A 23,730-nucleotide genomic window follows, 5' to 3' on the forward strand; every position below is an offset into this window, starting at 1 on the left:
AGCGCATATTTTGGGGTTTCCGGTTTAAAGTATCCGGTTTACGGAACTCGAGTAACTGATTGACCAAATAGAAAACTCTTTATGTATACAATGGAAACCTAGATGTATTGCAGATTCTCTAGATGCATTCAAACGCAACCTATAGTTCATGTGCAGAGATGATAGAATACACGATTGCGAGACAAATGCATAATCAACCTAGTTCGGTTCATTTTGTACGTAAAGGGGCGTAACTCTTTTTGGTAAAGCACCTGTCTTTTGTCCCTTCGTCATTTACCGGAAGTTTTCCTTGGGTCAGTGGAGGGATTCTCCTGACTATTTTAATTCATTTTGATATTTGTCCTGGTTCATAATCAGCAGGGGTCTATTGTATACCGTGTTTCGCAAAATTGGTGTTTGGTTTACATTCAACAAGGAAACGTGTGATTTGATGGATCTGGAACGCCGATAATTTGCCAATCAAACTCAAAGTGGCAGCTAACAGGTCACTGACATCTTCATGCAAATGGGTTGAGGATATTGTCAAAGGCCAATTTCTGTTGTGTAAGTAACCCATTTCACCCGTATTATTATACATTAGATCATACCAAATATCACAGTAGCAGGAATGTGATGACCTAAAGAATTCTTCTTGTTTAAGAATGGATTTTGGATGAACTGTAAACAATATAAGACAGTCTAATTAATAATCCATGACAGTGATTTTGCCACAGTTCACAGTTTCATCCTCACATGAAATATGCACCATTGTTTTCCTAGTAAATTAATGTTTCAACAGCTTATTATTATATGATCATAAATCAATTTTTCAGTGTTGATTAAGGGAAAATGAAATGTCACATCACTTAATCCATGCATAGAATATTCCAGAATATTATTGTCTTATGTTTGGATGGAGATAATCACTTATCTGAGCATGGTGTATATTATCAACTAGGGTTACATGGTTATGACGATTCTCTGACTACAGTTTAACTGATTCATAAGTCTAATTTCAGAATATGACATTTATTACCCAGCTTTTAAGTATAGCCCTACACTACACAAAAGGGCCATCCATAATGAAAGGTATCTTAAAATAGACTTCAGAATTTGGTTGTAATGAAATCTGTCATTGACATGACTTCACATAAAGTTGCAGAACATGGCATGTTTGCAAACTAGTTATATCTGTCTGACAATAGAGTAATAATAATAGAGTATTTTAGTGCATGACCTATACTCGATTGTATTTGTTGGAGAAGGAGCTGGAGAGCATGTTTAAAAAGTAACATTTGTAAGAATTTATTTACTATTTATCATACATATTAATGATGCATCATATGATAATGTCTTAAAATTCAAAAGCAATATAGTTCTTGGTGTCTGACAAGTTCAACATTGGTGCTGATCTGAGTTATTTTTTAGTGGTGCATTCAGGATTCATGATAATGAAAGAACAGTGCACACGAAACGCAAGTTAAAATATACAGCAGTTCCTTATTACAACTGCTCGAGTTGGGTTCTTTTTCCAAGTTTATCTACCTTTGAAGACTTCACATAGAGTATCATGTGTTAGATTAAGTTTACATGAAAGGGTCCCCAAATGCATTTTGAGGTATTTTACACATTACACACATGACCACATGCATTCATAAACCACTTAAGCCGTTTTTGGTAGACAATAATGATCAATAATCTTACTTTCACACTTGTTTAAACAAATTAAATGAAGTACCCTCTCAACATTCATTAAGCCCACTCCCAAAAGATGCAGTTGTTACAGTACACACATAACCTGAAGTTTATCTGGAGCTCTGCGTTAAAATGTGGATAATATACTGGACAAAAAATAGATCAGGATGTATGTAAATTTTGAAATTATGATTAATGATGCATTCACTCACAATCTGGTGAAATATCAATCATAAAAATACCAATAAACCGGAATTATATTGTCCAGTATACATCTGCTACACAGTCTGAAGATTGATTAAATGTATTTTCTCTTGTTCAGCAGCTCTAACTGATTAAAAGATTCAAGTCATGCAAAGACAAAAATACCTGCTATCATATTAAACTATAATTGATCAAATATTTTGTGAAAGTACTAGTGTGAAAGTAGAAGTGACTTTAGCAACTGCATTAGGTAAGAACACCTAAAACAAGTTTGAAAATGAAGACAGGTGTTACAGTAGAGGTGTATCAGGTTGTGATTATTTTTTTCAACAGAAAAAAAATGCTATTAGGCTTACCTTTGCTCTATTTCAACATGTGGGCAAGCCTACGCATATAGGCTTCCATTTTGTCACTCGAATTTGATTCTTCACAGAAGTGTCATGTACGAAGCCCATTCTTGGTTTGCCCTGCTGTGACATTGCTGATATATTGTTAAAGGTCACATGCTTTGCAGATTTGCAGATACTTTGCAGATTCTGATACCTTTCGGTATGCACTTACCGAAACAAGTCATCAGAAATGCCCATTCAGCCTTTAAAATTGAAATAAAAACCGTGATGAATAAGAGCCCACAAAATCAGAGTTGACACTAGTCACTAATTTTCCACCAGTGCTGGGGGGAAAAGGTGGTTTCAGCAGCTATGCTGTGCTGCGCTTATAACACATGTGCAGTGAATAGGTTCACGGGGCTTGGAACAGTATGCCTGCCAGGAGTAAGAGGTTTAGAGCAGTAGTCACAAACAAGTAAATAATCTACTCGTTACATAAAAAAAATAAAATAACATGTTGATTGAGAGAAAACCCAGTGTCTGGTTTATTGACACTTAAATGTCTGCCGGTCTCTCTGCTTTTGACTATGCAATGTACAACTTTAATCATTGAAATTTGAAATGCAATTTGCACGTCTGTGCACAATCAACGGCTCTCACTGGGTTCGGTATCGCGGCTGCTTCGTTTCAAGGGATGTGAACCCAAGAACAAAATATTGCACATTTGATTTGTGATTATATGCTTATAATTTTGTTGATTTGTGTTTTCTTAACCAACAATGCATTTTATGTATCATGAATAAGTGATAACTGTGATTTAATTATGTCTGATTTTTTCATTGCATGTGACCTTTAAAAGCAGCATAAAGGTAGACTCACTCAGTTTACTCAGGGTAGCTGACTAGTACAAGGCTAGAGACCATGATGTACATGCATCTTGTGTATTCTCTTTGTTGTGTATTTAGTGAGGGTGAGAGCAGGTGGTAATTAACCTAGCGATATATTCGTCAGTAGTGATCCTCCTCTGTATGTTTTGTGGCAGTATGCTGGAAATATACTTTAAATCCCACCAATCAAGACCCCAGGTCTGCCTCTGTTGTTTAAATTACTCCAGGAATACTCAAAGACTCAAGAATATATGTTATGTTGTCACAAGTCTATAAGAAAGGATCAGCTTTAGAGTTATCGTGTATGTACTAATGAAAGTTGTAGGCCATAAGATAATATCCCTCTTGGATGTTCACTCTTTGAAGAAAAATACACGTTTTTTTAAAATTTGAAAGTGAATTTTTATGTTCAGTGTATGTTTGTCATGCCCAGTAATGAATATGCCTTACTGTTTGCTTATTAATTACGGCTGCAGTGATTTGGTTTGATTTATCGAAAATCGAATATTGCACCTTAGTTAAACCATAGGTAACCATTATCACTATTTTGAATACCTGTTTAAATTATTTCCACATTGCCGGAACATGATATTTAAACCAACTCAAGCAATTTCGAGCACTGGAATAAGGTGAAACATGTTTAGTTTACACAGGGCTAATCATTCAATGAGAATAGTTGTAAGTAGACAGTGAGAAGTTCATGATAGATTTCATGGCAAAAGTGCCGATTCTGAGAGTCTGAAATGTGACGTTTTTACTTGTATGAAGAATCAAATTGAAAATGATAATGTCAAGGATCCTAGATAGAAATCAAATTGAATTGATGTCTGGATGAATTGTTGCACCCCAGTTATTAATGTTCCTGCATTTATGTACATATTCAGCCACAATTTCAGTCTTGACTGTGCCTACTGGCCTGAAGCCTAAGTTTTATGAAATATGGATCAGTCCAGAAAGCTCAGCTGATGATGTTCCATGCATAAGTGAAATGAAGTAACTTCAGTGGTAATAGCCATTTTCTGACTTGTGTTTTCCAAACATTAAGATAGACAAACTGACAGGTCTGATTTTGTTACAAACTATTCAAGAACTCCTCCTACCTCTTTCAGAGTACTTCTGCATCCTTTGAGCTGACATGTTTTATCAGTTAAAAAGATTAAAAAACAGCCAAGGAAAGTAATAAATTCATGAGCCGTAGATGCATCCAGAGTATAGAGGAGATTTATTGGAACATATGCACTGGAGTGGTTGTTATCAGTTCATCACTTGGGTACACAATGATTATGTAATGCCATTTAGAAAGAGGTCAAATGTAACAAATGTGTCATATGTCACCCACTGTCATATTGTCAAAATATTGTTATAACTGGCATGAAACGCAACTCCCTAACTCCCTCACTCATACCATGTTCTTGTTTTCTGTTGAAGGATGCATGGAAGAATCAGCAGCAGCGATTTGTGTTGAAGTTCGTCATATCACCAGATCACAATGTCAGGTGAAAGTACGACGGAAAACATTCCTCTTCAGCCGAGTACATTATCAAAAGTGTTATCAGAAGAACTGTCCCTAGATTCTTACTTAGATGCACAGACTATAGAAAAAGATGTGCAGCTTGATGAGGACACCAGTGAACTTACCAATCTAGAAAAACTACCGGATGTTGTTGATGATGCCATAACAGCTGCTGTAGAGGCCGCTGAGAATGTGCAGGCTGCTGAAAATGATGAAGTAGAAAGTATAAACTTGCAAGAGTCAGATCTGAGTCTCCCTGATGAAGAACCGTTGAATATACCAGATGATGAGTTAGAATTGCCGGATGATGTTGAGGATGAGGAGGATGGAGGAAGTGAAGCATCAGAGGAAGAGTCTGAAGAAGAGTCAGATGAAGAAGATGAAGAAGAGGAGGAGGAGGAAGAAGAAGAGGAGGAGGAAGAGGCAACTGAAATAGAGCCTCCACCTGATTTAACTAGCATCATTGATGGTCCTGAGCCAGTTGCCATGGATACAGACTTGGCAGCAGCTCTTCCCGATGAACTTAAGACTGTACCGGAGGAGAGTGTTCCCAGCACCAGTCAAGCAAAGGAGAAGACTACGAAGAAAGGGAAAAAGAGGAAGAAGAAAATGAAAGGTGAAAAGAAAGCTAAAAAAGCGAAACGGAAGTCTGGATTTAGGAGAAAAAATATCAGGTTAGTCATCTTTTGATTTGAAAAATCATAGTTCCTGAGTATGTTTTGCATCCATAAGAGAGAGATGTCTTTGTCATTTACCCTAAGAGTACTCCTGGCTTTCTTTTGAACTCTGCAAAGCTGAACAGTCTATGTATCTTAACATAGGTTAAAGTCACCTTTGCCTTTTCATGAGCAACATACCATTGACAGTCCGATTTGTAATTCATCTTCAGCTATCATGCTTGTCTTAAGAGGAGACTGATGGCATCTGTGGTAGACACATGCCACTATTGCATATATCAGTGCTTGTGTTATTGATCACTGGATTGTCTGGTCCAGACTTGATTATTTACACACTGCTGCCATGCATCTGGAATATTGCTATGTGCACTGTTAAGCAACAAACCAGTGAACCAGTCGTAACTGGCAACTAAATTGGACTGGATTGTCTGGTTCTGTGAATTCTGTGGGATTATTTATCATGTTTTCGTGTGAGTGATTTTCCTAGTCTTTTCAGGCTCCTGATATTTGCTAAATAATTTAGCTGGAATATTGTTGAGGTATAGGATAAAGCATGACTCAGTAGCACTCGAGGTCTTACTTCCTGCCACCTGATAGTCGATGGCTTACTTTGCCCAGTCGTAACCGAGTAGTGCTTTATTGTACATATAAACCATCAGTGACGGACAAGTCGATGCTCATTTAATTCATGCAATGACCCTACTTAACAGTACCTGAAGCGCTAGTAAAATCAGCATAATGACCGTAGACCTAACTATAAATAGATAATTTCAACCTAGTATCATTGTTGGTAACCTGATACCTGTGGTTACATTCCTGCCAGAGAAAACATTTACACTTTAAGGTAGATCTTTGATCTGTGCTAATATTTTTCAATTGAATTCATTGATTTTGACAATATTTTTCATTTGATTTCAAACACTCACATATCATCTGAATTTGAATGTTGATGTTAATATAGAGTTAGAAAAAACTAAAACCTTGGAAGAGGTCATACTTACAAAAGTAAAACTGGGAAATCGGTCTTCCTTACAAAAAATAAAACTTGGGAGGAAACAAAAACCTCAAATGTGGTTATTCTGGGAAAAGTAGCCATGTCTAAACCACATTCACCTTGTCTCTGTAGAATGTTCATTTTGTCAGAAGTCATGCTCACGCCATATTTCTGTGATACTGCTCAGGTCCATTATCAAAGAAGATGAGCTGGATGCCGAAACTCTGGCTGCCCAGAACGAGGAGTTTGAGAGGAAGAAGCGTCTCCAAGAGATCCAGAAGACCTTACTTGCCAAGGCACAGGGTCAGAAGGCTGAGGAGAAGGAAAAGGACAAGGACTCCCAACTCAAGTCTTTACTACAAGGTAACGATGGTAACACTTCATGGTTCTGCTACTTGGTTACAATGGTAACGCTACATAGCTTTGCTGTGCAACAGAGTTAAACTATAGTTACACTGTATGTCTCCACTACAAGGTAGCTAACTGTTAGAACTGTGCCCTGTTCCTCAAAGTGATTTTAGCTCTAAGATGATCATAACTCCCTTACTTTAGCATTAAGACTTACACACCACTACGATTGCTTTGAGGAGTGGGGCCCTGGGCTAGAATTGATCTTCATTAACCCATGCTTGCTTATAGGCGACTAACAAGACTGGGTGGTCAGGTTTGTTGACAAGCTTGACACAATCATTGGTTCCCTAATTGCGCAGATCAATGCTAATGCTGTTGATCACTGGATTCTCTGATCCAGACTATTAGTTACTGACAACCGTCATATAGCTGACATTTTGCTGAGTGCCACGTAAAACTAAACTCACTCACTACAAGTCAACTCTATTAACAAGTAGTAATGCTACATGTCCACAACACACATGCTTCATTATGTCATTGTTATGCTCAGCTGCGGAGGAGGAAGCCACCAAGAATGACGATGTTGTGATCTTGGACGAGGAGGACAAGAAGTCGGAGCCAGAGAAGGAGAAAGGTAACTGCGCTTGATTTAATGATTTGTTGACCATGTATAGCTTTCCAATCTTAGTTTTCTTTAGTTTCACCTCTTTGTAGTCAAAACACGTTTGTGATGAATGGTGGAGGTGGAAAATTCTGCCTCTGAGGGAATAGTCCCAAGCAACTGATGATAGTCATTAGAGGTGACTGAATGAATTGGGTGTTCTGGCACAATTATTGTAGATTGGGTAGATGTGAGCGACATCAGCTCTGATGAAGACATTATATTATGCTTGTGTTACATGAGAGTATTATTGTAGACATGGTCGACATCAGCTTGGATGACGACTGCTTGTTATGCTTGTGTTACATGAGAGTATTATTGTAGCCATGGTCGACATCAGCTCGGATGATGACTGCATGTTATGCTTGTGTTACATGAGAGTATTATTGTAGACATGGTCGACATCAGCTCGGATGATGACTGCATGTTATGCTTGTGTTACATGAGAGTATTATTGTAGACATGGTCGACATCAGCTCGAATGACGACTGCTTGTTATGCTTGTGTTACATGAGAGTATTATTGTAGACATGGTCGACATCAGCTCGAATGACGACTGCTTGTTATGCTTGTGTTACATGAGAGTATTATTGTAGACATGGACGACATCAGCTCGAATGACGACTGCTTGTTATGCTTGTGTTACATGAGAGTATTATTGTAGACATGGACGACATCAGCTCGGATGACGACTGCTTGTTATGCTTGTGTTACATGAGAGTATTATTGTAGACATGGACGACATCAGCTCGGATGATGACTGCTTGTTATGCTTGTGTTACATGAGAGTATTATTGTAGACATGGTCGACATCAGCTCGGATGATGACTGCTTGTTATGCTTGTGTTACATGAGAGTATTATTGTAGACATGGTCAACATCAGCTCTGATGAAGACATTATATTATGCTTGTGTTACATGACAGTATTATTGTAGACATGGTCGACATCAGCTCGGATGACGACTGCTTGTTATGCTTGTGTTACATGAGAGTATTATTGTAGACATGGTCGACATCAGCTCGGATGATGACTGCTTGTTATGCTTGTGTTACATGAGAGTATTATTGTAGACATGGTCGACATCAGCTCGGATGATGACTGCATGTTATGCTTGTGTTACATGAGAGTATTTTTGTAGCTGTGAAGGACATCAGCTTAGATGAAGACAATATGTTACATTTGAGTTATATGAGAGTATTATTGTAGACCTGATCCACATCAGCTCGGATGAAAACTGTGTGTTATACTTGTGTTACATGAGAGTGTTGTTGTAGATGTGATCGACATCAGCTCGGATGAAGACTGCATGCTATACTTGCGTTACATGAGAGTGTTGTTGTAGGTGTGATTGACATCAGCTAGGATGAGGACTGTATGTTATACTTCTGTTACATGAGAGTGTTGTTGTAGATGTGATCGACATCAGCTCGGATGAAGACTGCATGGTTGTTGAGGACAAGGAGGAAGAAGATGAGGCGGAGGAGGAGGACATGAACAATGGTGGAGGACACATTGATGACGCTCTCAACCGAGCAGATGAACAGGGTCGTGTTCAGGTTAACATTGGACATCCTAACACTGACCCTGACATCTTCCTCTCACCAAAGATTGCCAAAAACATCAAGCCCCATCAGGTTTGTGAGATATGAGTGAGTGAGTGAATGTGGTTTTATGTCTTTTTGAGCAATATACAAGCAACATCATGGCAGGAACACCAGAAATGGGCTTCACACATTGTACCCATGTGGGTCATCGAACCTTGGTGTTGATGAGCCTGTGACCCATGCTCCTTGTGAAAAAATAACGGTCTTTGTATTTGAAACCAAGAGCTGCCCTGTGACACTCGTTGTTTGTATGTTCAGATCGGTGGTGTTCGGTTCCTGTACGACAATCTGGTGGAGTCACTAGATCGTTACAGCAGCAGCAGCGGCTTCGGCTGCATCCTCGCTCACAGCATGGGGCTCGGCAAAACCATCCAGATGATAGGCTTCATTGATATCTTCCTGCGTAGCACCAGTGCTAAAACGGCCCTGTGCATAGTGCCTATCAACACTCTGCAGAACTGGATGAGTGAGTTCAATCAATGGGTACCCACAGAGCCGACGCCGGAGTTCCCTGGCATGGTATCAAGACCATACAAGGTCTACCTGATGAATGACAACTACAAGACAATGGCAGCAAGGGCTAAACTACTTGGTAAGGAAAATAAGTTGAAGTGTTTAGTTATACTGTGGGTACTGTTGTCACAATGAGCAGTCAGTATAATTTCAAGCCTTCATTCACATCTTTCATGTTGCAAACAAGTGTTGTGCTTATAATACATTGGTAATAATGTTGCCAACCAAAATACAATGAAATACCATCTCTGTGCAGATCATAAGTCTGTTAGGAATAAAATGGAGACAGCTGGTTCTATTAAGGTTTGTTTCTTATGCTCATCCCGTTTTTGCAAATAGTAAACAGTGATTGATTAGTCACTGTCCAGCTTACAATTCCACAAAAGGTTTCAGGAGGGATTGTCAGGATTTTGTTGCTAGATTGCAGCTTTTATTACTTGTCATGTGACTAATGGCGGCCTGCTTCAAGTCATTCATCATGTAACTTGGACAAACTCTCTGACATTGGTCGACTCACTGACACTCGCAGCTACTGACACGTGCCCCTTATGTCAGATTATCTGGTGATCACTAATTTTGTTATCCAATACCTTTTGTTACGTAATTTACCTCCAGGGACAGTGAGAAGACTTTTAGTTAAGGGGTTTTAATTTTCTTATCCAAATTTAATAAACCAGACTCTAATGGTGATAATTAATGAAGAAATTTACCTGGACCAAAGTATAGTGTTTACTTACCCAGTCTGCTTACCTAAGGTTGCTGTTACTTAGATGGTTTCCACTTTGTTTATCCTTCATGACAGCCTGCATTAACAGTATTTCTCAACTGTTTTTAGCTAAGCGACATGCCTGATCTGTACACTCATGGATATAGTGTGGGTTGACTTTCACATCACCTTGCTAACACTGTTGCTATAGATTCACCATATCCATTTACCGTATATTGTTTTGCTATGAACAGTCCCATGGTAGTCAAGATGGTGTTAAACTTGTGGAAACATTGTGTTTATGTTTTTTGACGGATATGATGTCTCGGTTCGACTCATGGCAATGGCAATGTTCAAAATGTTTACTTTCCCACAATGCATATGAGTTGTAAAATGAATTCATATGTTTGTTATGGATGAAAAAGTCCTTCTGTCACAACGTGGCCAAATTGAGAGGTCATTGGTGATCCAGGTCAGCGTGATTTGACACTCGTGTGACGTATGAGATCAGTATGCCTATACCCATACATTGACCTCCTGGGTAATAAGGACTGTATATGTGTCATGTGCTTAGAACTTAGTGGTGTGGATGAGGTGCTATAAAGGTACTCCTATATGGTCTCCAGATGAAAGTCTGGAAGACATATTGTTATTATCTTTTATAGACTGAGATAGCAATGCAGCAGAGAGGGTTCAGGTGATCCTGGCACAGGCTGTAAAGCTTATCATCAGCTCTGGGCCCTCGCCCCCTCTACATGCAGCCCAGACAGCGAATGGGACTTCTTCCTAAACACTGCCTAGTCAAACCCACCAAGAACTTTCCAGAGAATATGGAGGCTCCCCAACACTACTGCAGCCTTCTGCACTAACCAGATTGTCAGAAGGGCTGTGCTCCTAGTGGAGAACCTGGGCACTCTCCTGTTCTGCGCCAAGAGATCAGGAGGTACCAAACCAAGGGCACTGAGGACAATGGGGAGCCTGACGACAGTGTATTTGGGATGCAAGCAAGCCATTTCAAAGGCAAGGTCCGCATATTTATCATGCTTTTCCTGAATCTTGCCAATCACATTGCTGTCAAAAGGGATCTTAATATTATTGTTATCTTTATTTTTATTCGTGCAGATTTTGTACCAGCTCTCCTGACTTAACCACTGGGGCGGTTTCGATGACACTTTCAGGGATGATAGCCTGTATTCTGAAACTGAATCATTGAACAAAAAATCCTCACTTCCCACTTCCATTAAGGGCAGATAATCCAAAATCTGAAAATCTTTCAACCCCAATTTCTCCAAAACTATAAGAGATAAATGGACCAAATTTTCACTCATTGAAGAGAACTTCAGTGAATGTTGATTCAACTCATAGCAGAAGTTGACCACCATGATAGATTTTCCACCATTTTGAAAAAAACTGAACATTTTGCCAATCTTTGTATTTTGACGGTGCCTGCCTATACTCGAAGCGATTAGGCGTAATTTGTTGAGGGCATGTTGGTATCTTGAAAAGGTTTGGAGTTATCCCCCTTGAAATTTGGTTATTTTTTTCCAAGAACCTTTTTCATAATGTTCATAAAAATATCATAACTGTGAGAAAACACAATGGATTACATCGTTCAAGGTACCAAATTGTAGATAATTGAATGGGAAACATCTTTGATTCACATTATGGTTTTGTGAAAATAAATACCTACATCACTATTACGACACAAACACAAACTTTACAGTTTTTCACATTTCCAGCAAGAATCAACACAAGTTCTAACAAAATGTTCCCATGCCCGCACTGCCAAAGACACCGTGATAGTCTAGTTAGAACTCTTTAGAGTTTCTTTTCAGCTGGACTAGCACTGAATGTTCACAGAAATACAGGAGTGTTAAGGAAATAGTTCCTTCTTCAACAGACCTTAGCTCCGTTGTTCTTAGGTCTACAGTTAAAGCAATTAGTGATAGGATCTAATCTTTCCAGTAGTTTCTATATTTCACTGTGCCTTCCTGTTTGTTTTTCTGCAGTTTGTGAATTTTGTGCTCATGTCAGTAGTGTTGAATCAGAGCCAAATTAATCTCAAAAACACTGTAATGGATGGTCCAGCTGGCTTCCAAGGAAACTGTTCAAGTGAAGATAGCTATGGTTGGTGTATGGGGGAAGTCTGAAAATTGTCAGTATTGCCAGGAGGCACTCCTAGATATCATTATTATCCCTCGCAACGTATTTTGCAGGGGTATTAAAATGCACCCCGTCCGTCCGTCCCTCTGTCCGTCCATCCATGCACATTTATCTTTTCTGGAGCAGAACTTTAAAACCATTCAATATTTCTTCACCAAACTTGGCACATAGATAGATCTGGTGGTGTACTAGTGCCGTTTGGTAGTTTGGGTATTCTTAATAAAATATTTTTCGCATTTTGGAAACAAGTGTGACTTAGACTGAAGTTGGAGTTAATGTGGGGGATATTGGTGACTGTGTCTTGTTTTTGTAATTTTCTAGCTGAGAAAGTTCCTTAAACCAGGAAAGGGCCAGGGTAGCAGTGCCTGCTCATTCCATATGTGTTGTCTGTGTGTAGGTGAGTGGTCAGAAACCGGAGGAGTGCTACTAATGGGATACGAGATGTATCGTCTCCTCTCCTCGAGGAGATCCATTCCTGCAAAACCAAAGAAATCCAGGAAAACCACAAACTCCTCACAGTCACAAGAGCCAGAAGTGATTGATGTTGATGAGGAGGATAAAAATAAGTTATTAATGACAGGTATGTATCAATTTTAACGGGAAGTAGGATAAACATAACATTCTGTTCCTGTCAAATTGGCATCTTTTGTATGTTTGAAAAATACAAATGTACCCTAGATGCTGGGGGTGCGTCTGAGTGATTGTTTTGGGGTATCCTCTACAGGTGATCAAAACGTGCACCTCCAACTTCTTGTAATTGTTGATGCTGATGTTCCTTTGAGCCAAATTTAGTTTTGCATATAATCTTTACACTTCAATACACCTTTATTTGTGTTTAAGACATACAGACTGTTGATGGGTGTTTTAGACATACAGACCCTTTGTGTGTGTTTGAGATATACAGATCCTTGATGTGTTTTTAGACGTACAGACCCTTGTGTTTGAGACATACAGATCCTCAATGTGTGTTCAGACATTCACCCTTGATGTGTGTTTGAGACACATGGGCTCTTGTGTTAGATACATACAGACCCAAAATGTGTTTTAGGTGTACGGAACCTTGATGTGTCTTTGAGATGTACATACCCTAGACATGAGTCTGAGATGACCCTTCATGTGTGTTCAGACATAAAGACCTTTGTGTTGAAAGCATACAAACCCTAGATGTGTGTTTGAGATTTAGAGATCATTGATAAGTGTTTGAGACATACAGGCCCTTGCAGTGTTTGAGACACAGATGCTCTTGGTGTATGTATTAGCCATACAGACCCTTCATGTGTGTTTGACGTGTGTTTGAGATGTACAGACCCATGGTGTGACTTTAAACCATGCAGAATCTTAATCTATATTTCAGATATGTTTTCATCATTAGTAAACCCAGGTCCTGATATAGTGGTATGTGATGAAGGACACCGAATCAAGAACAGTCATACAGGAATCTCTCATTCTCTAAAGAACATCCGCACAAGGTAGGATAAAGCTGTCTGCATTCTTTTGTATCAGTACATACAGCGTTCGAAATAACCGCTGGCCCAAAGTACACTGAGTACATGACCATTGAGTTCCATGTTGGAGAAAGTCCAACCCCTGCTGGTTGTAAGTGATGACTTTGTGGTTTGGAAGATCAAGTTCAGTGGCTTGGTTGTTGTCATTGTATGACATGAGTGAATGTCAGTGGATAGATGTCATTGTATGACATGGGTGAATGTCAGTGGATAGACGTCATTGTATGACATGGCTGAATGTCAGTGGATAGACGTCATTGTATGATATGGGTGAATGTCAGTGGATAGACGTCATTGTATGACATGGGTGAATGTCAGTGGATAGACGTCATTGTATGACATGGGTGAATGTCAGTGGATAGACGTCATTGTATGACATGGGTGAATGTCAGTGGATAGACGTCATTGTATGACATGGGTAGTGGATAGTGGCTTGTGCCAGACTACATCATTAACATGCATGGTATAGCTTGAATATTTTCATGTGCAGCCTCTGCAACAAATGGTCTTTATCATGATGATAATGTTTCGTGTATGTTGATTCACCACACCCTTCTGTGTTCAGACGGAGAGTGGTGTTGACGGGGTACCCGCTGCAGAACAATCTGATGGAGTACTGGTGCATGGTGGATTTTGTCAGGCCCAACTTCCTTGGCACCAAGACTGAGTTCTCAAACATGTTTGAGCGGCCTATTATGAACGGCCAGTGTTCTGACAGTACACTGAGTGACATCAAGCTGATGAGGCATCGAGCGTATGTGCTGCACAGCTTGCTGGGAGGATTTGTACAAAGGTGAGTCTATCTACCTGGCAACAGCACACACTTACCATGTCATAGAATACATCTACCAGAATCTTCATTGTAACAGATCATGTAACACATCACATCTACCATGTTACAGAACACTTCTACCAGAACACATCTTCCTTGTAACAGGTCACTTCTATCATGAACAGTGCACATCTACCATATTGCAGTACCGGTATATGTCTACTATCTTACTGGACACATCTACCATATTGCAGTACCGGTATATGTCTACCATCTTACTGGACACATCTACCATATTGCAGTACCGGTATATGTCTACCGTCTTACTGGATGCATCTTCCATCTTACTGGACACATCTACCATATTGCAGTACCGGTATATGTCTACCATCTTACTGGACACATCTACCATATTGCAGTACCGGTATATGTCTACCATCTTACTGGACACATCTACCATATTGCAGTACCTGTATATGTCTACCGTCTTACTGGATGCATCTACCATATTACTGGACACATCTACCATATTGCAGTACCGGTATATGTCTACCATCTTACTGGATGCATCTACCATCTTACTGGACACATCTACCATATTGCAGTACCGGTATATGTCTACCATCTTACTGGACACATCTACCATATAGCAGTATATGTCTACCATCTTACTGGACACATCTACCATATTGTAGTACATCCTTTACTGGACACATCTTCCTTGTTATAGATAACTTCTACCGTATTGCAGTACATGTCTACCATGTACTGGACATGTCTGCCATGTTACAGATCACTTCTACCATGTTACACAGAACATATCTTGATTTGTTTATCTGTTTACAGGCGTGGACACACAGTATTACAGAACGCGTTGCCGCCAAAGCATGAACATGTTTTCCTCATCAGAATGTCTCCCCTACAACGTACACTTTACAACCAGTTCATGAACACCATCCAGGACTCAAGTGGCGATGGCCCCTTTGCCACCATGAATGCTCTGAAGGCCTTCGCCGTCTGCTGCAAGGTGGGTTATGTCCAGGATTGCCCATACTATTGCTGCTGTTGCTAGCTCATTTAGAGTTTATGTTTTCACATTAGATTCTTATCATTACTATCCTTGAGCAAGGAAGAATAAATCTAGGCAGTAAAAGAGTTGATGGTATCGATTCAGTCTCATTATCATTTATTTTAGCAAAGAAAAGAGCCCCACATCTTTTTAAAATCTCATTCAGCATATAGGGGTGGTGGGGTAGTCTAGTGGTAGAAGTGTTTGTATGTCATGACTTGATATACAATGGATACAATGTGTGATAACATGCAAAATCAACAACCGACACACCATGTATCTAAATAAGTTGCCGGGTTTTCTCTGTATTCAGTCGTGCCCAGTTCATCTGAACACTTGTGTTTTTCTTGAATTGTCCGAATAAACAAATTTCTGGATATCTGAACCATGGACCATATGTACATGTACAAAGAAACAAAGGTAATAAGCCTTGGACATCATCTTTATTGATTGATAAAACCTCAACAGATATCAATGCATTCATAAAATATCTAGCAAACATACGTGCAGTCATGCTTGCTTGAAGAAATGTGTCTAAGTTTTTTCTGCTGGCTTTGTAGAGAAGCGAGAGGACTTTACTTATAATACCTGTTGTCACTGTCGCCAGCATACTCATAGTAGCTAATAAACTGATAAAAACATACACATGTTTACTAAGGGGCTCCAGGCTTGCATAGGGATACTGCTCCTTGAATTTACAAATTTCTCTCTTCTCCCTCACTGAAATGGCATGGCGATCATGTTTTGTTGGTTGATATGCCATTTTGACAGACAACACTTCTGATCCAACAACAGTTTATCAGCATAATTATAGTGACAAACTAATTGACATGCTTTGTGAGTTACAGGTAGTTAATCTTCTCACTTTTCAAAGACTGCTGTCTTCTTTCATGTTAGGGCACAGAAGGCCAGTTGGTATTTGCTTGTGTAAACATACTGACAGGTACTCAGCCATCCGGATATACATGACAAAAATATCTATAATTTAGCGTTTGGTATGTAAAAATGACCGTCTGGTTACGGAAAGCGCTGATCAACCAAATCTCTTCATGCTTAGAGATACCTAGTCTGATGTGTTTGTTCTTCAGCGTCACACTCAGTCTGCAAATTATTGAGTCTGGACAAGACAATCCAGTGATCAACTTTATTGATCTACACAAGTGGCATACGATGACATGTGCCATCCAAGTTGGCGAGTCTAACTGCCCAATTGTGTTAGTTGTCGCTGTCAACAAGCATGGGCTGCTGAAGAAGGATTCTAACTTCTATCTTCCTCAGTACCTAATCTGGTACTTTAGCACAGTTTTGATACTGGATTGCAATTCTCTCCTCAGATCTGGAACCACCCAGACATTCTGTACAAGCTGGTTAGTCATCAAAAGAACGAAGCTGCTCCAGAGAGTGACCTTGACATTGACCCAGATGGAGGAGGGGCTAAGAAGAAGAAAGCTAATCAAAAAGCATCCGATTCTGAAAAGAATGTCATCAGCTATGATTGGGTAAATCATTACTAACTTTTTAGGACAGAATCCTAGGTTGAGTGACAGCAGCGTTACATGACGTGTAGTGTACTGAAGTAACATTTTGTGGGATTTACTGTTAACCGGAAATATTCTGTGTCTTGTTAATATTGGGTCAACCTACCCCCAGTCTGTTCTGCAATGAATTATTTTTGCAAGAGTATTAGGCTTTGCGAAAAACAACATAGTTAACAGATTGCTTCTTACATCATAATGTAACTTTATTGTTTCAATACTATAGTTGAATTGAAATTGAATAAACTGAAGTATAAAATCAATTACAGTACTCATAAAAGTTGCCTAACATACATTACAGCTTACTGTTTTCATTTTTTTGTGTTATCGTGTAATATGATTCAAGTGACATCTCGGCTTTCCTCGCCTCGAACTTCATGTTTGGACACAATGTTTAATGCTAAAATATATGCAAGAAGCATTTTTGTCACAGTTGTAACCCAGAATGATACATCCACTTACTTCAATAGTATACTGTAGGTAGTGATTTTTTACTTCAGATTAGCTTGATTTTACCCAAAACTTTCATCACTATCTAAAGTGTTGTTTTTGCGAGGACAGTATCCACTGCTGTAATATGATTGGCTGTCTAATGACTTATGCATGATTCTGACCAATCACGGTCTTCATAGCAGAATGGAGGCAGAAAAGCATCATTAGCAACCAGTCTTTATCCAGTAAAATCACTTCTTACAACTGCTAAAAGACTCTTGGCAAGGGTATAGTGACATTTTTTATGTTCAGAGCTTTTGAACGATACCCGCCAATAAACGATGCCTTACGTGTTATTGATAAGAAGCTTCCAAAACAGAGGTATTTTCTCCTGTTGTATCTGATATTGGGAAAAGACAACCATACATATCGTTTCAGAAATCATTTCATAACAAGTAAATGCATCTGGTTAACTGGCACTGAAAGAGTTAATATTACTACGCCGAGTATTTTTCGTGTGGGGAACAGAAACGCCAAATTCGCAATATTTCTGATTTACAGTATGTTAGCTACCAAGGGGATTTCCAGATTTGAAGTTCAGATATTTCGTTTCCCCACTCTTCATATCATAACAGCCAGATTCAGCCTTGAATCTGTGTTGACGTGTAGGGTTACATGTTTTATAGTTTCACCATTTCACACAGAAGACGCCATTTGAATTTATAGAGTGATTTTCCCCATATTCATGTGTAATACATAGCTACTTCAGTCTTTGCTGAGTTGCATTTAGCCAGGTCAGGTCCAGCAGTTGTCAGTGCCCTGAATTGAGTCCATGTCATGTTTTGTAGGCTCATGACTTAATGAAGGACTACAAGCCAGGGCTGATTGAGAATGGAGGCAAAATGGCCATCCTCTTCTCAATGATTGAGCAGACCCTTGCACTGGGTGAAAAGATGCTGATCTTCAGGTATGTTTCACAATCACTGTTAGTTCTATATTGATGAACAATGAGGGGTATTAAGAATATCTCTTGTACTTGATGTTTTTCTATTATCGTAATCTTTTAGATGGTAAGTGTGCATTATATTGTGTGAAGATCTGGGTTAGAATTGATCATCAGTAACCCATGCTTGTCAAAAAAGACTTACAGGATTGGGCGGTCAGACTCACTGTCTTGGTTGACACATGTCATGGTATCCTAACTGTGTAGATCAAAGCTAATGCTGTTTATCACTGGACTGACTGGTCCAGACTGGTCCAGTCTTGATTATTTAGCTGGAACATTGAAGAACATGTTTGTATTTTATATACGATCCCAAATGGACGCTTCTCTGTTGTAGAGGCACGTGATGAATTCACTCACCAACAGTTTGCTTGAAATTATGATCAGCAGCCTATTATGTATAAAAATATTTCCTCTCTATCAGGAAAAATGTTCATCTGAAGTGAAATTTTAAAACTTTCTCTAGGTTTATAAACAAGTTTTGGGTAAACAGTTAAAAGGATAACATTTTCACACTTGTCTCAGTTTCCAACATGGACTGACATTCTGACATTGTGGTGCATTCCTTATACAAAATGGCAGAATGGGAAATAATTCTCATGCTTGAGATTACCAATGCATGTAGACTTATTTTTAGCGATTTGATGTCCGATAAATTTAGATCACCTATGATTCAGTTGTGCTGCTGATGGGATGCCTTGATCAACACCTTGAGCATGTACTAGTTGTGTGGCCATGTGCGAGGTATAAATAACCTATAATGATGATAATAAATATGGATTTCTCTGTGTCATTAATGGAGATTTTGTGTTGATTGTGTTATATGCTTGTTGTTACAGTCAGAGTCTGTTCACATTGAACTTGATTGAGGACCTGTTGTCCCAGGTGGATGTGCCATGCCCTGACATGCAGGAAAAGTGGGCCCGGAACAAGTCATACTTCCGTCAGTAGATTTTCCATCTATTTGTGCTGTAGCTTACCTGAACATGTTCAGCTTCTGTCTGTAGATTTTCTGTCATTTTGTACGGTAGCTCACCTGAACATGTTCTACTGCCTTTGAACAAGTTTTACTTCCTTCAATTGTTTTCCATGATTTTGTACTGTACATCACCTACAAGTGTTCTAGTTCCATCAGTAGTGTTTCTGTCGTTTTTGCTGTAGCTCACCTGAACATGTTCTTCTTCCATCAGTAGCTTTTCCATCATTTGCACTGTAGCTCATCTGCACATGTTCTACTTCCATGATTGATTTTTCATCTTTTGAACATGTAGCTCACCTTGTAATTGCAGCCATGCATGCTGAAAATTTTCAGAAGCTTTCCGTCATTGTGGGAGGTGTTATGTATACTGATAGGCACAAATTACTTGGGAGCTCATTGAACATATCCCAGGAACTTGTAAACTATGTAAATGGTTGTTCAGTAATGAATGATTCTTTTGATATATACCTGATCAAGTAATTTTGAGAAAGATTGAAAACAATTTGATATCCAGATTCATTTGGCCATAGTGTTTACTAGTATATCGGAGTCAAGATACGTAAGTTTTGATGATTTCACTGGTTATTGATGCACAAACTGAATGTTGACTAGTTTACATTGTAACCCCAGGTTTGGATGGGAGCACGCCGGGTACGGAGAGAGAGAAGCTGATCAACCAGTTCAACGACCCTGAGAACAAACGATGCTGGCTTTTCCTCCTGTCTACTAGGTAGGACTCTGATCTAACAACAACCAAGATCAAAGAGATAATTCTCCTTATTACAATGAATTTCTGACACCATTCTCAAGTAGAATTCTAAAACATTCATTGTAATAAAGAAGTTGTACTGCAATAGTCATCTCCTTTTCTAAATTGATTTTAAAGATAGACGATGTCTTATATGAAGTTAAAAATGTGAAAGTTGCCACAATCAGAAGGTCCCCCAGTGAAAAAGATCTGACATTACAAGACTTTCTGCATCATAATACAGTTCCACACAGGAAATATTTGGAGATGGAAATCGTGATTATATGTGATGTCGTGATGCCTGGTTATCAGACTATATTTTTTCACAGCCACTTAAATGCTTTCCACATTTTGAAACCTAAAACAAATTTTGTCCTGTTTGCAACTCGGGGGCTTTGTCTTGGAAGTGTTGGGTCTCTTTGTTGTCTTTCATTTTTGTCAGAAGCTCTGTTGATGGTCGGGCTACGATAGGCTGTACATGATAGTTACGGAGCCCAGCTGGCAGCTGGGGCTGGTTCTATAACATTGTGCCTTCATATCTGCAGGGCTGGCAGCTGGGGGTGGTTCTGAGTTTTAATATAACATTCTGCCTTCGTATCTGCAGGGCTGGCTGCTTGGGGATTAATTTAATTGGTGCCAACAGAGTTGTGGTCTTGGATGCATCTTGGAACCCATGCCATGATTGTCAGGCAGTGTGTCGAGTCTATCGGTTTGGTCAGGAAAAGAACTCCTATATCTACCGACTGGTAACAGACAACAGTCTAGAAAAGAAGATCTATGACAGACAGGTCACAAAACAGGGCATTTCAGGTGGGTTGAAGTTAAAAGTACCATGTAAACAAGTTCAGAAGATTAACAGTTTTATGTGTACTTGTTATGACCAGAAATTAAATTCAAATGCTGTGTCATCGACAAGTGAAGATATAGTTTATTTAGGTTTGCTTGACAGTCGCTGTAAATGCTGAAATCTGATCCAGGGTTTGGTAAATGTTATATTTGCTGCTTGGTACATGAAGCTTGTAACAAGTGTGACAAGTCGATGTTTTGTTCCCGTAATATGTATTGTTTCTTCAATTGTAAACTGTTCTTGTATATGTTTGTGAATTTTCCTTGATGATTTTTGACAATTTTTCTAAAATATTGAACAAAATGGAATTTTGTTGTTAATTTATATATCAGACAAATCAGTATGATGAGATTTGACTCAAATGGAATAATAATGTGTGCAGATCGTGTTGTGGATGAGATGAATCCAGAGAACCACTTCACACACAGCCAGGTCGGGAACCTGTTGCACTATCAGGTCAGTACACAATCATCTGCCTCTATTTTGGTCAAGAATAAATAGGCCCAGCTATTTTCAGCGGACCAAAGCAACTGTGGAGGATAGGTCCAAGGTATACCTGGAATGGAATTGATAATGCAGTGCATGAATGGAATATTCAGGTGTCATGTAATTCATTTTAAATATTTGTTTCCTGCACAGGACAAGGAGTTGCCAAATATAGACTTCAGCAAAGCTATGGAAACTTACAAGGACACTGTGATAGGAAAAGTGTTAGCTAATCATGGTCACTGGGTGTCAAAGGTGAGTGCTGTGTTTTCCTCTCGTGCTAAGTCCTATTCAAAGTTCATGTAATATAAATATGGTGATTCCTTGCTATACTGCTGTCTTCATGGTCCCAAGGTCCTGAAACCTCATTCTTGGAAAGAGTGTTTTACATATTATCATTGGATATTTATATCGCACACATATCCACACAGTAGTGCATGCTCAAGGCACTGGTATTTTTGCCTCGATCATTTGATTTTCAATCTCAATGGCACATCACATACTATCAATCTCATCTCCCAAGGGATCATACAACTCTTGCTGCCACAAGGCACACTGAGTTATTTCGGCCTTCCGATCTTTACGAGGTACCCATTCACAATCACATTGAAGTGGACTGCGACACATAGTCACAGTACTTTGTCCACATTTACTGCACATTGCTGTACCAGTAGCTGGATGTTTGCATGTATTCTTGAGGCCACCATCTCGTCATATACTAATGGATTTGTGGGTTCTTTTAAGTGCACAGGGTTGTGTATTGTGGCAAGTCGCTTTTAAAAAAGTTTCGAAACCCTGAATGCTTAGAAATAATTCTTTTAATAGTGCGTATGAATGAGCCATAATATCATTGAAAGTCTAAGGGTTATGAAAGGAAGTAATATTTCTTGTTGTTGAAAGAGATACGGTCCTTTGAACCGCATGCTTGAAATCTGTTGATTTATGAGACAACAATGCAAAACCTGACAGGCTGTGTCACGGAACTAAATGACCTGCGTAGATCCGGGTTAGAATTGGCTTTTAGTAACCCATGTTTGTTGTAAGAGGTGACTAATAGGATCGGAGAGTCAGGCCATCAGACGTTTTTTAAAATTCACCTTCACTTGGATACACTTCGCATGGAACGATCTATTGACAAAGTTTTGTAATGGTATAGCACAAATGGCATGCCACTTTGTTTCAATTTCAAGTGGGGGAAAAAAACCAACAAACATGTGAAAGTTCACTGAAACTGGGACAATGGCAAAAACACTGGGGTATAAGCTATTTGGTTATCACAATCACAGAACGTGTTGAAGTATAATCCATTTTCTCTCAGATAGATTCGTATGGAAATTGTTTCTAGCAACATATTTCTCAATGTCATATACATCTTTTAGATGACTGCAGACTTGGTTGACACATGTCTGTCATCTTATCCTATTGCGTAGATCGATACTCATGCTGTTAACCATTAGATGTCTTGTGCAGACTTGAGGTTTTACAGTACACTGCCATATTGCTGGAATATTGCGGATACCTGCTTAAAACTAAACTCACTCACTCACTCTCTCTCTCACTCACTCACTCACGTCATCATACACCATGTAGGATGTTGTGTGTAACACTGAGTACTGGATTACCCCCAAATTTGATGGTTTATATGCGGTCACAACACATATTGCTGACTTGGTATATTGCTGACTTGGGAATCAAACAAAATGAACAATACCAACTATTGGTAGTCTGATTATCAAAAATCGATCGAAAGAAGGATTAGAAATGGTTATCAACTGAAAAAATTATATTTATTTTTTTTATTCATCCGAATTTTGTTGTTTTAGTATATCACACTAGAATGAAGTAAAATAACCATTAAACTTGATAAATGTTCACGAACAAACATGTGCTCAAAGCTTAAACCTATGCACCTTGTATTATTGACTGACTATTATTGTTTAGTTACGATTCCAGTGTCTTTAGTGCATGCATGCATTTTATTTCATTGTATTACAGTATTAGTTATCAAAAGCATAATTCAGAAAAAAGCCCTTATAATTGGTGATTTATAAAGATGTATATATTCTGGTTATAATC

General features: G+C 39.0%; 1 protein-coding gene across 1 annotated transcript in view; it reads left to right on the plus strand.

Annotated features, from left to right (window-relative positions):
- Nucleotides 1-263: 263 nt before the first annotated feature.
- Nucleotides 264-23,730, plus strand: part of LOC137297023 (helicase ARIP4-like) — a 31,985-nt gene continuing 8,518 nt past the window's right edge. The window contains exons 1-17 of the mRNA XM_067828967.1: nucleotides 264-543; nucleotides 4,523-5,281; nucleotides 6,466-6,641; nucleotides 7,180-7,263; nucleotides 8,703-8,926; nucleotides 9,155-9,488; nucleotides 12,676-12,858; nucleotides 13,633-13,747; nucleotides 14,349-14,576; nucleotides 15,402-15,582; nucleotides 16,959-17,123; nucleotides 18,440-18,558; nucleotides 19,434-19,537; nucleotides 20,204-20,303; nucleotides 20,926-21,131; nucleotides 21,551-21,624; nucleotides 21,808-21,909. Of these exons, the coding sequence (XP_067685068.1) occupies nucleotides 4,584-5,281; nucleotides 6,466-6,641; nucleotides 7,180-7,263; nucleotides 8,703-8,926; nucleotides 9,155-9,488; nucleotides 12,676-12,858; nucleotides 13,633-13,747; nucleotides 14,349-14,576; nucleotides 15,402-15,582; nucleotides 16,959-17,123; nucleotides 18,440-18,558; nucleotides 19,434-19,537; nucleotides 20,204-20,303; nucleotides 20,926-21,131; nucleotides 21,551-21,624; nucleotides 21,808-21,909 (3,093 nt within the window). The 5' untranslated portion in view covers nucleotides 264-543; nucleotides 4,523-4,583. The remainder of the gene's footprint in view (nucleotides 544-4,522; nucleotides 5,282-6,465; nucleotides 6,642-7,179; nucleotides 7,264-8,702; nucleotides 8,927-9,154; nucleotides 9,489-12,675; nucleotides 12,859-13,632; nucleotides 13,748-14,348; nucleotides 14,577-15,401; nucleotides 15,583-16,958; nucleotides 17,124-18,439; nucleotides 18,559-19,433; nucleotides 19,538-20,203; nucleotides 20,304-20,925; nucleotides 21,132-21,550; nucleotides 21,625-21,807; nucleotides 21,910-23,730) is intronic.

This window comes from Haliotis asinina, chromosome 9 (assembly GCF_037392515.1).
Source record: "Haliotis asinina isolate JCU_RB_2024 chromosome 9, JCU_Hal_asi_v2, whole genome shotgun sequence".
Taxonomy (NCBI): Eukaryota; Metazoa; Mollusca; class Gastropoda; order Lepetellida; family Haliotidae; genus Haliotis; species Haliotis asinina.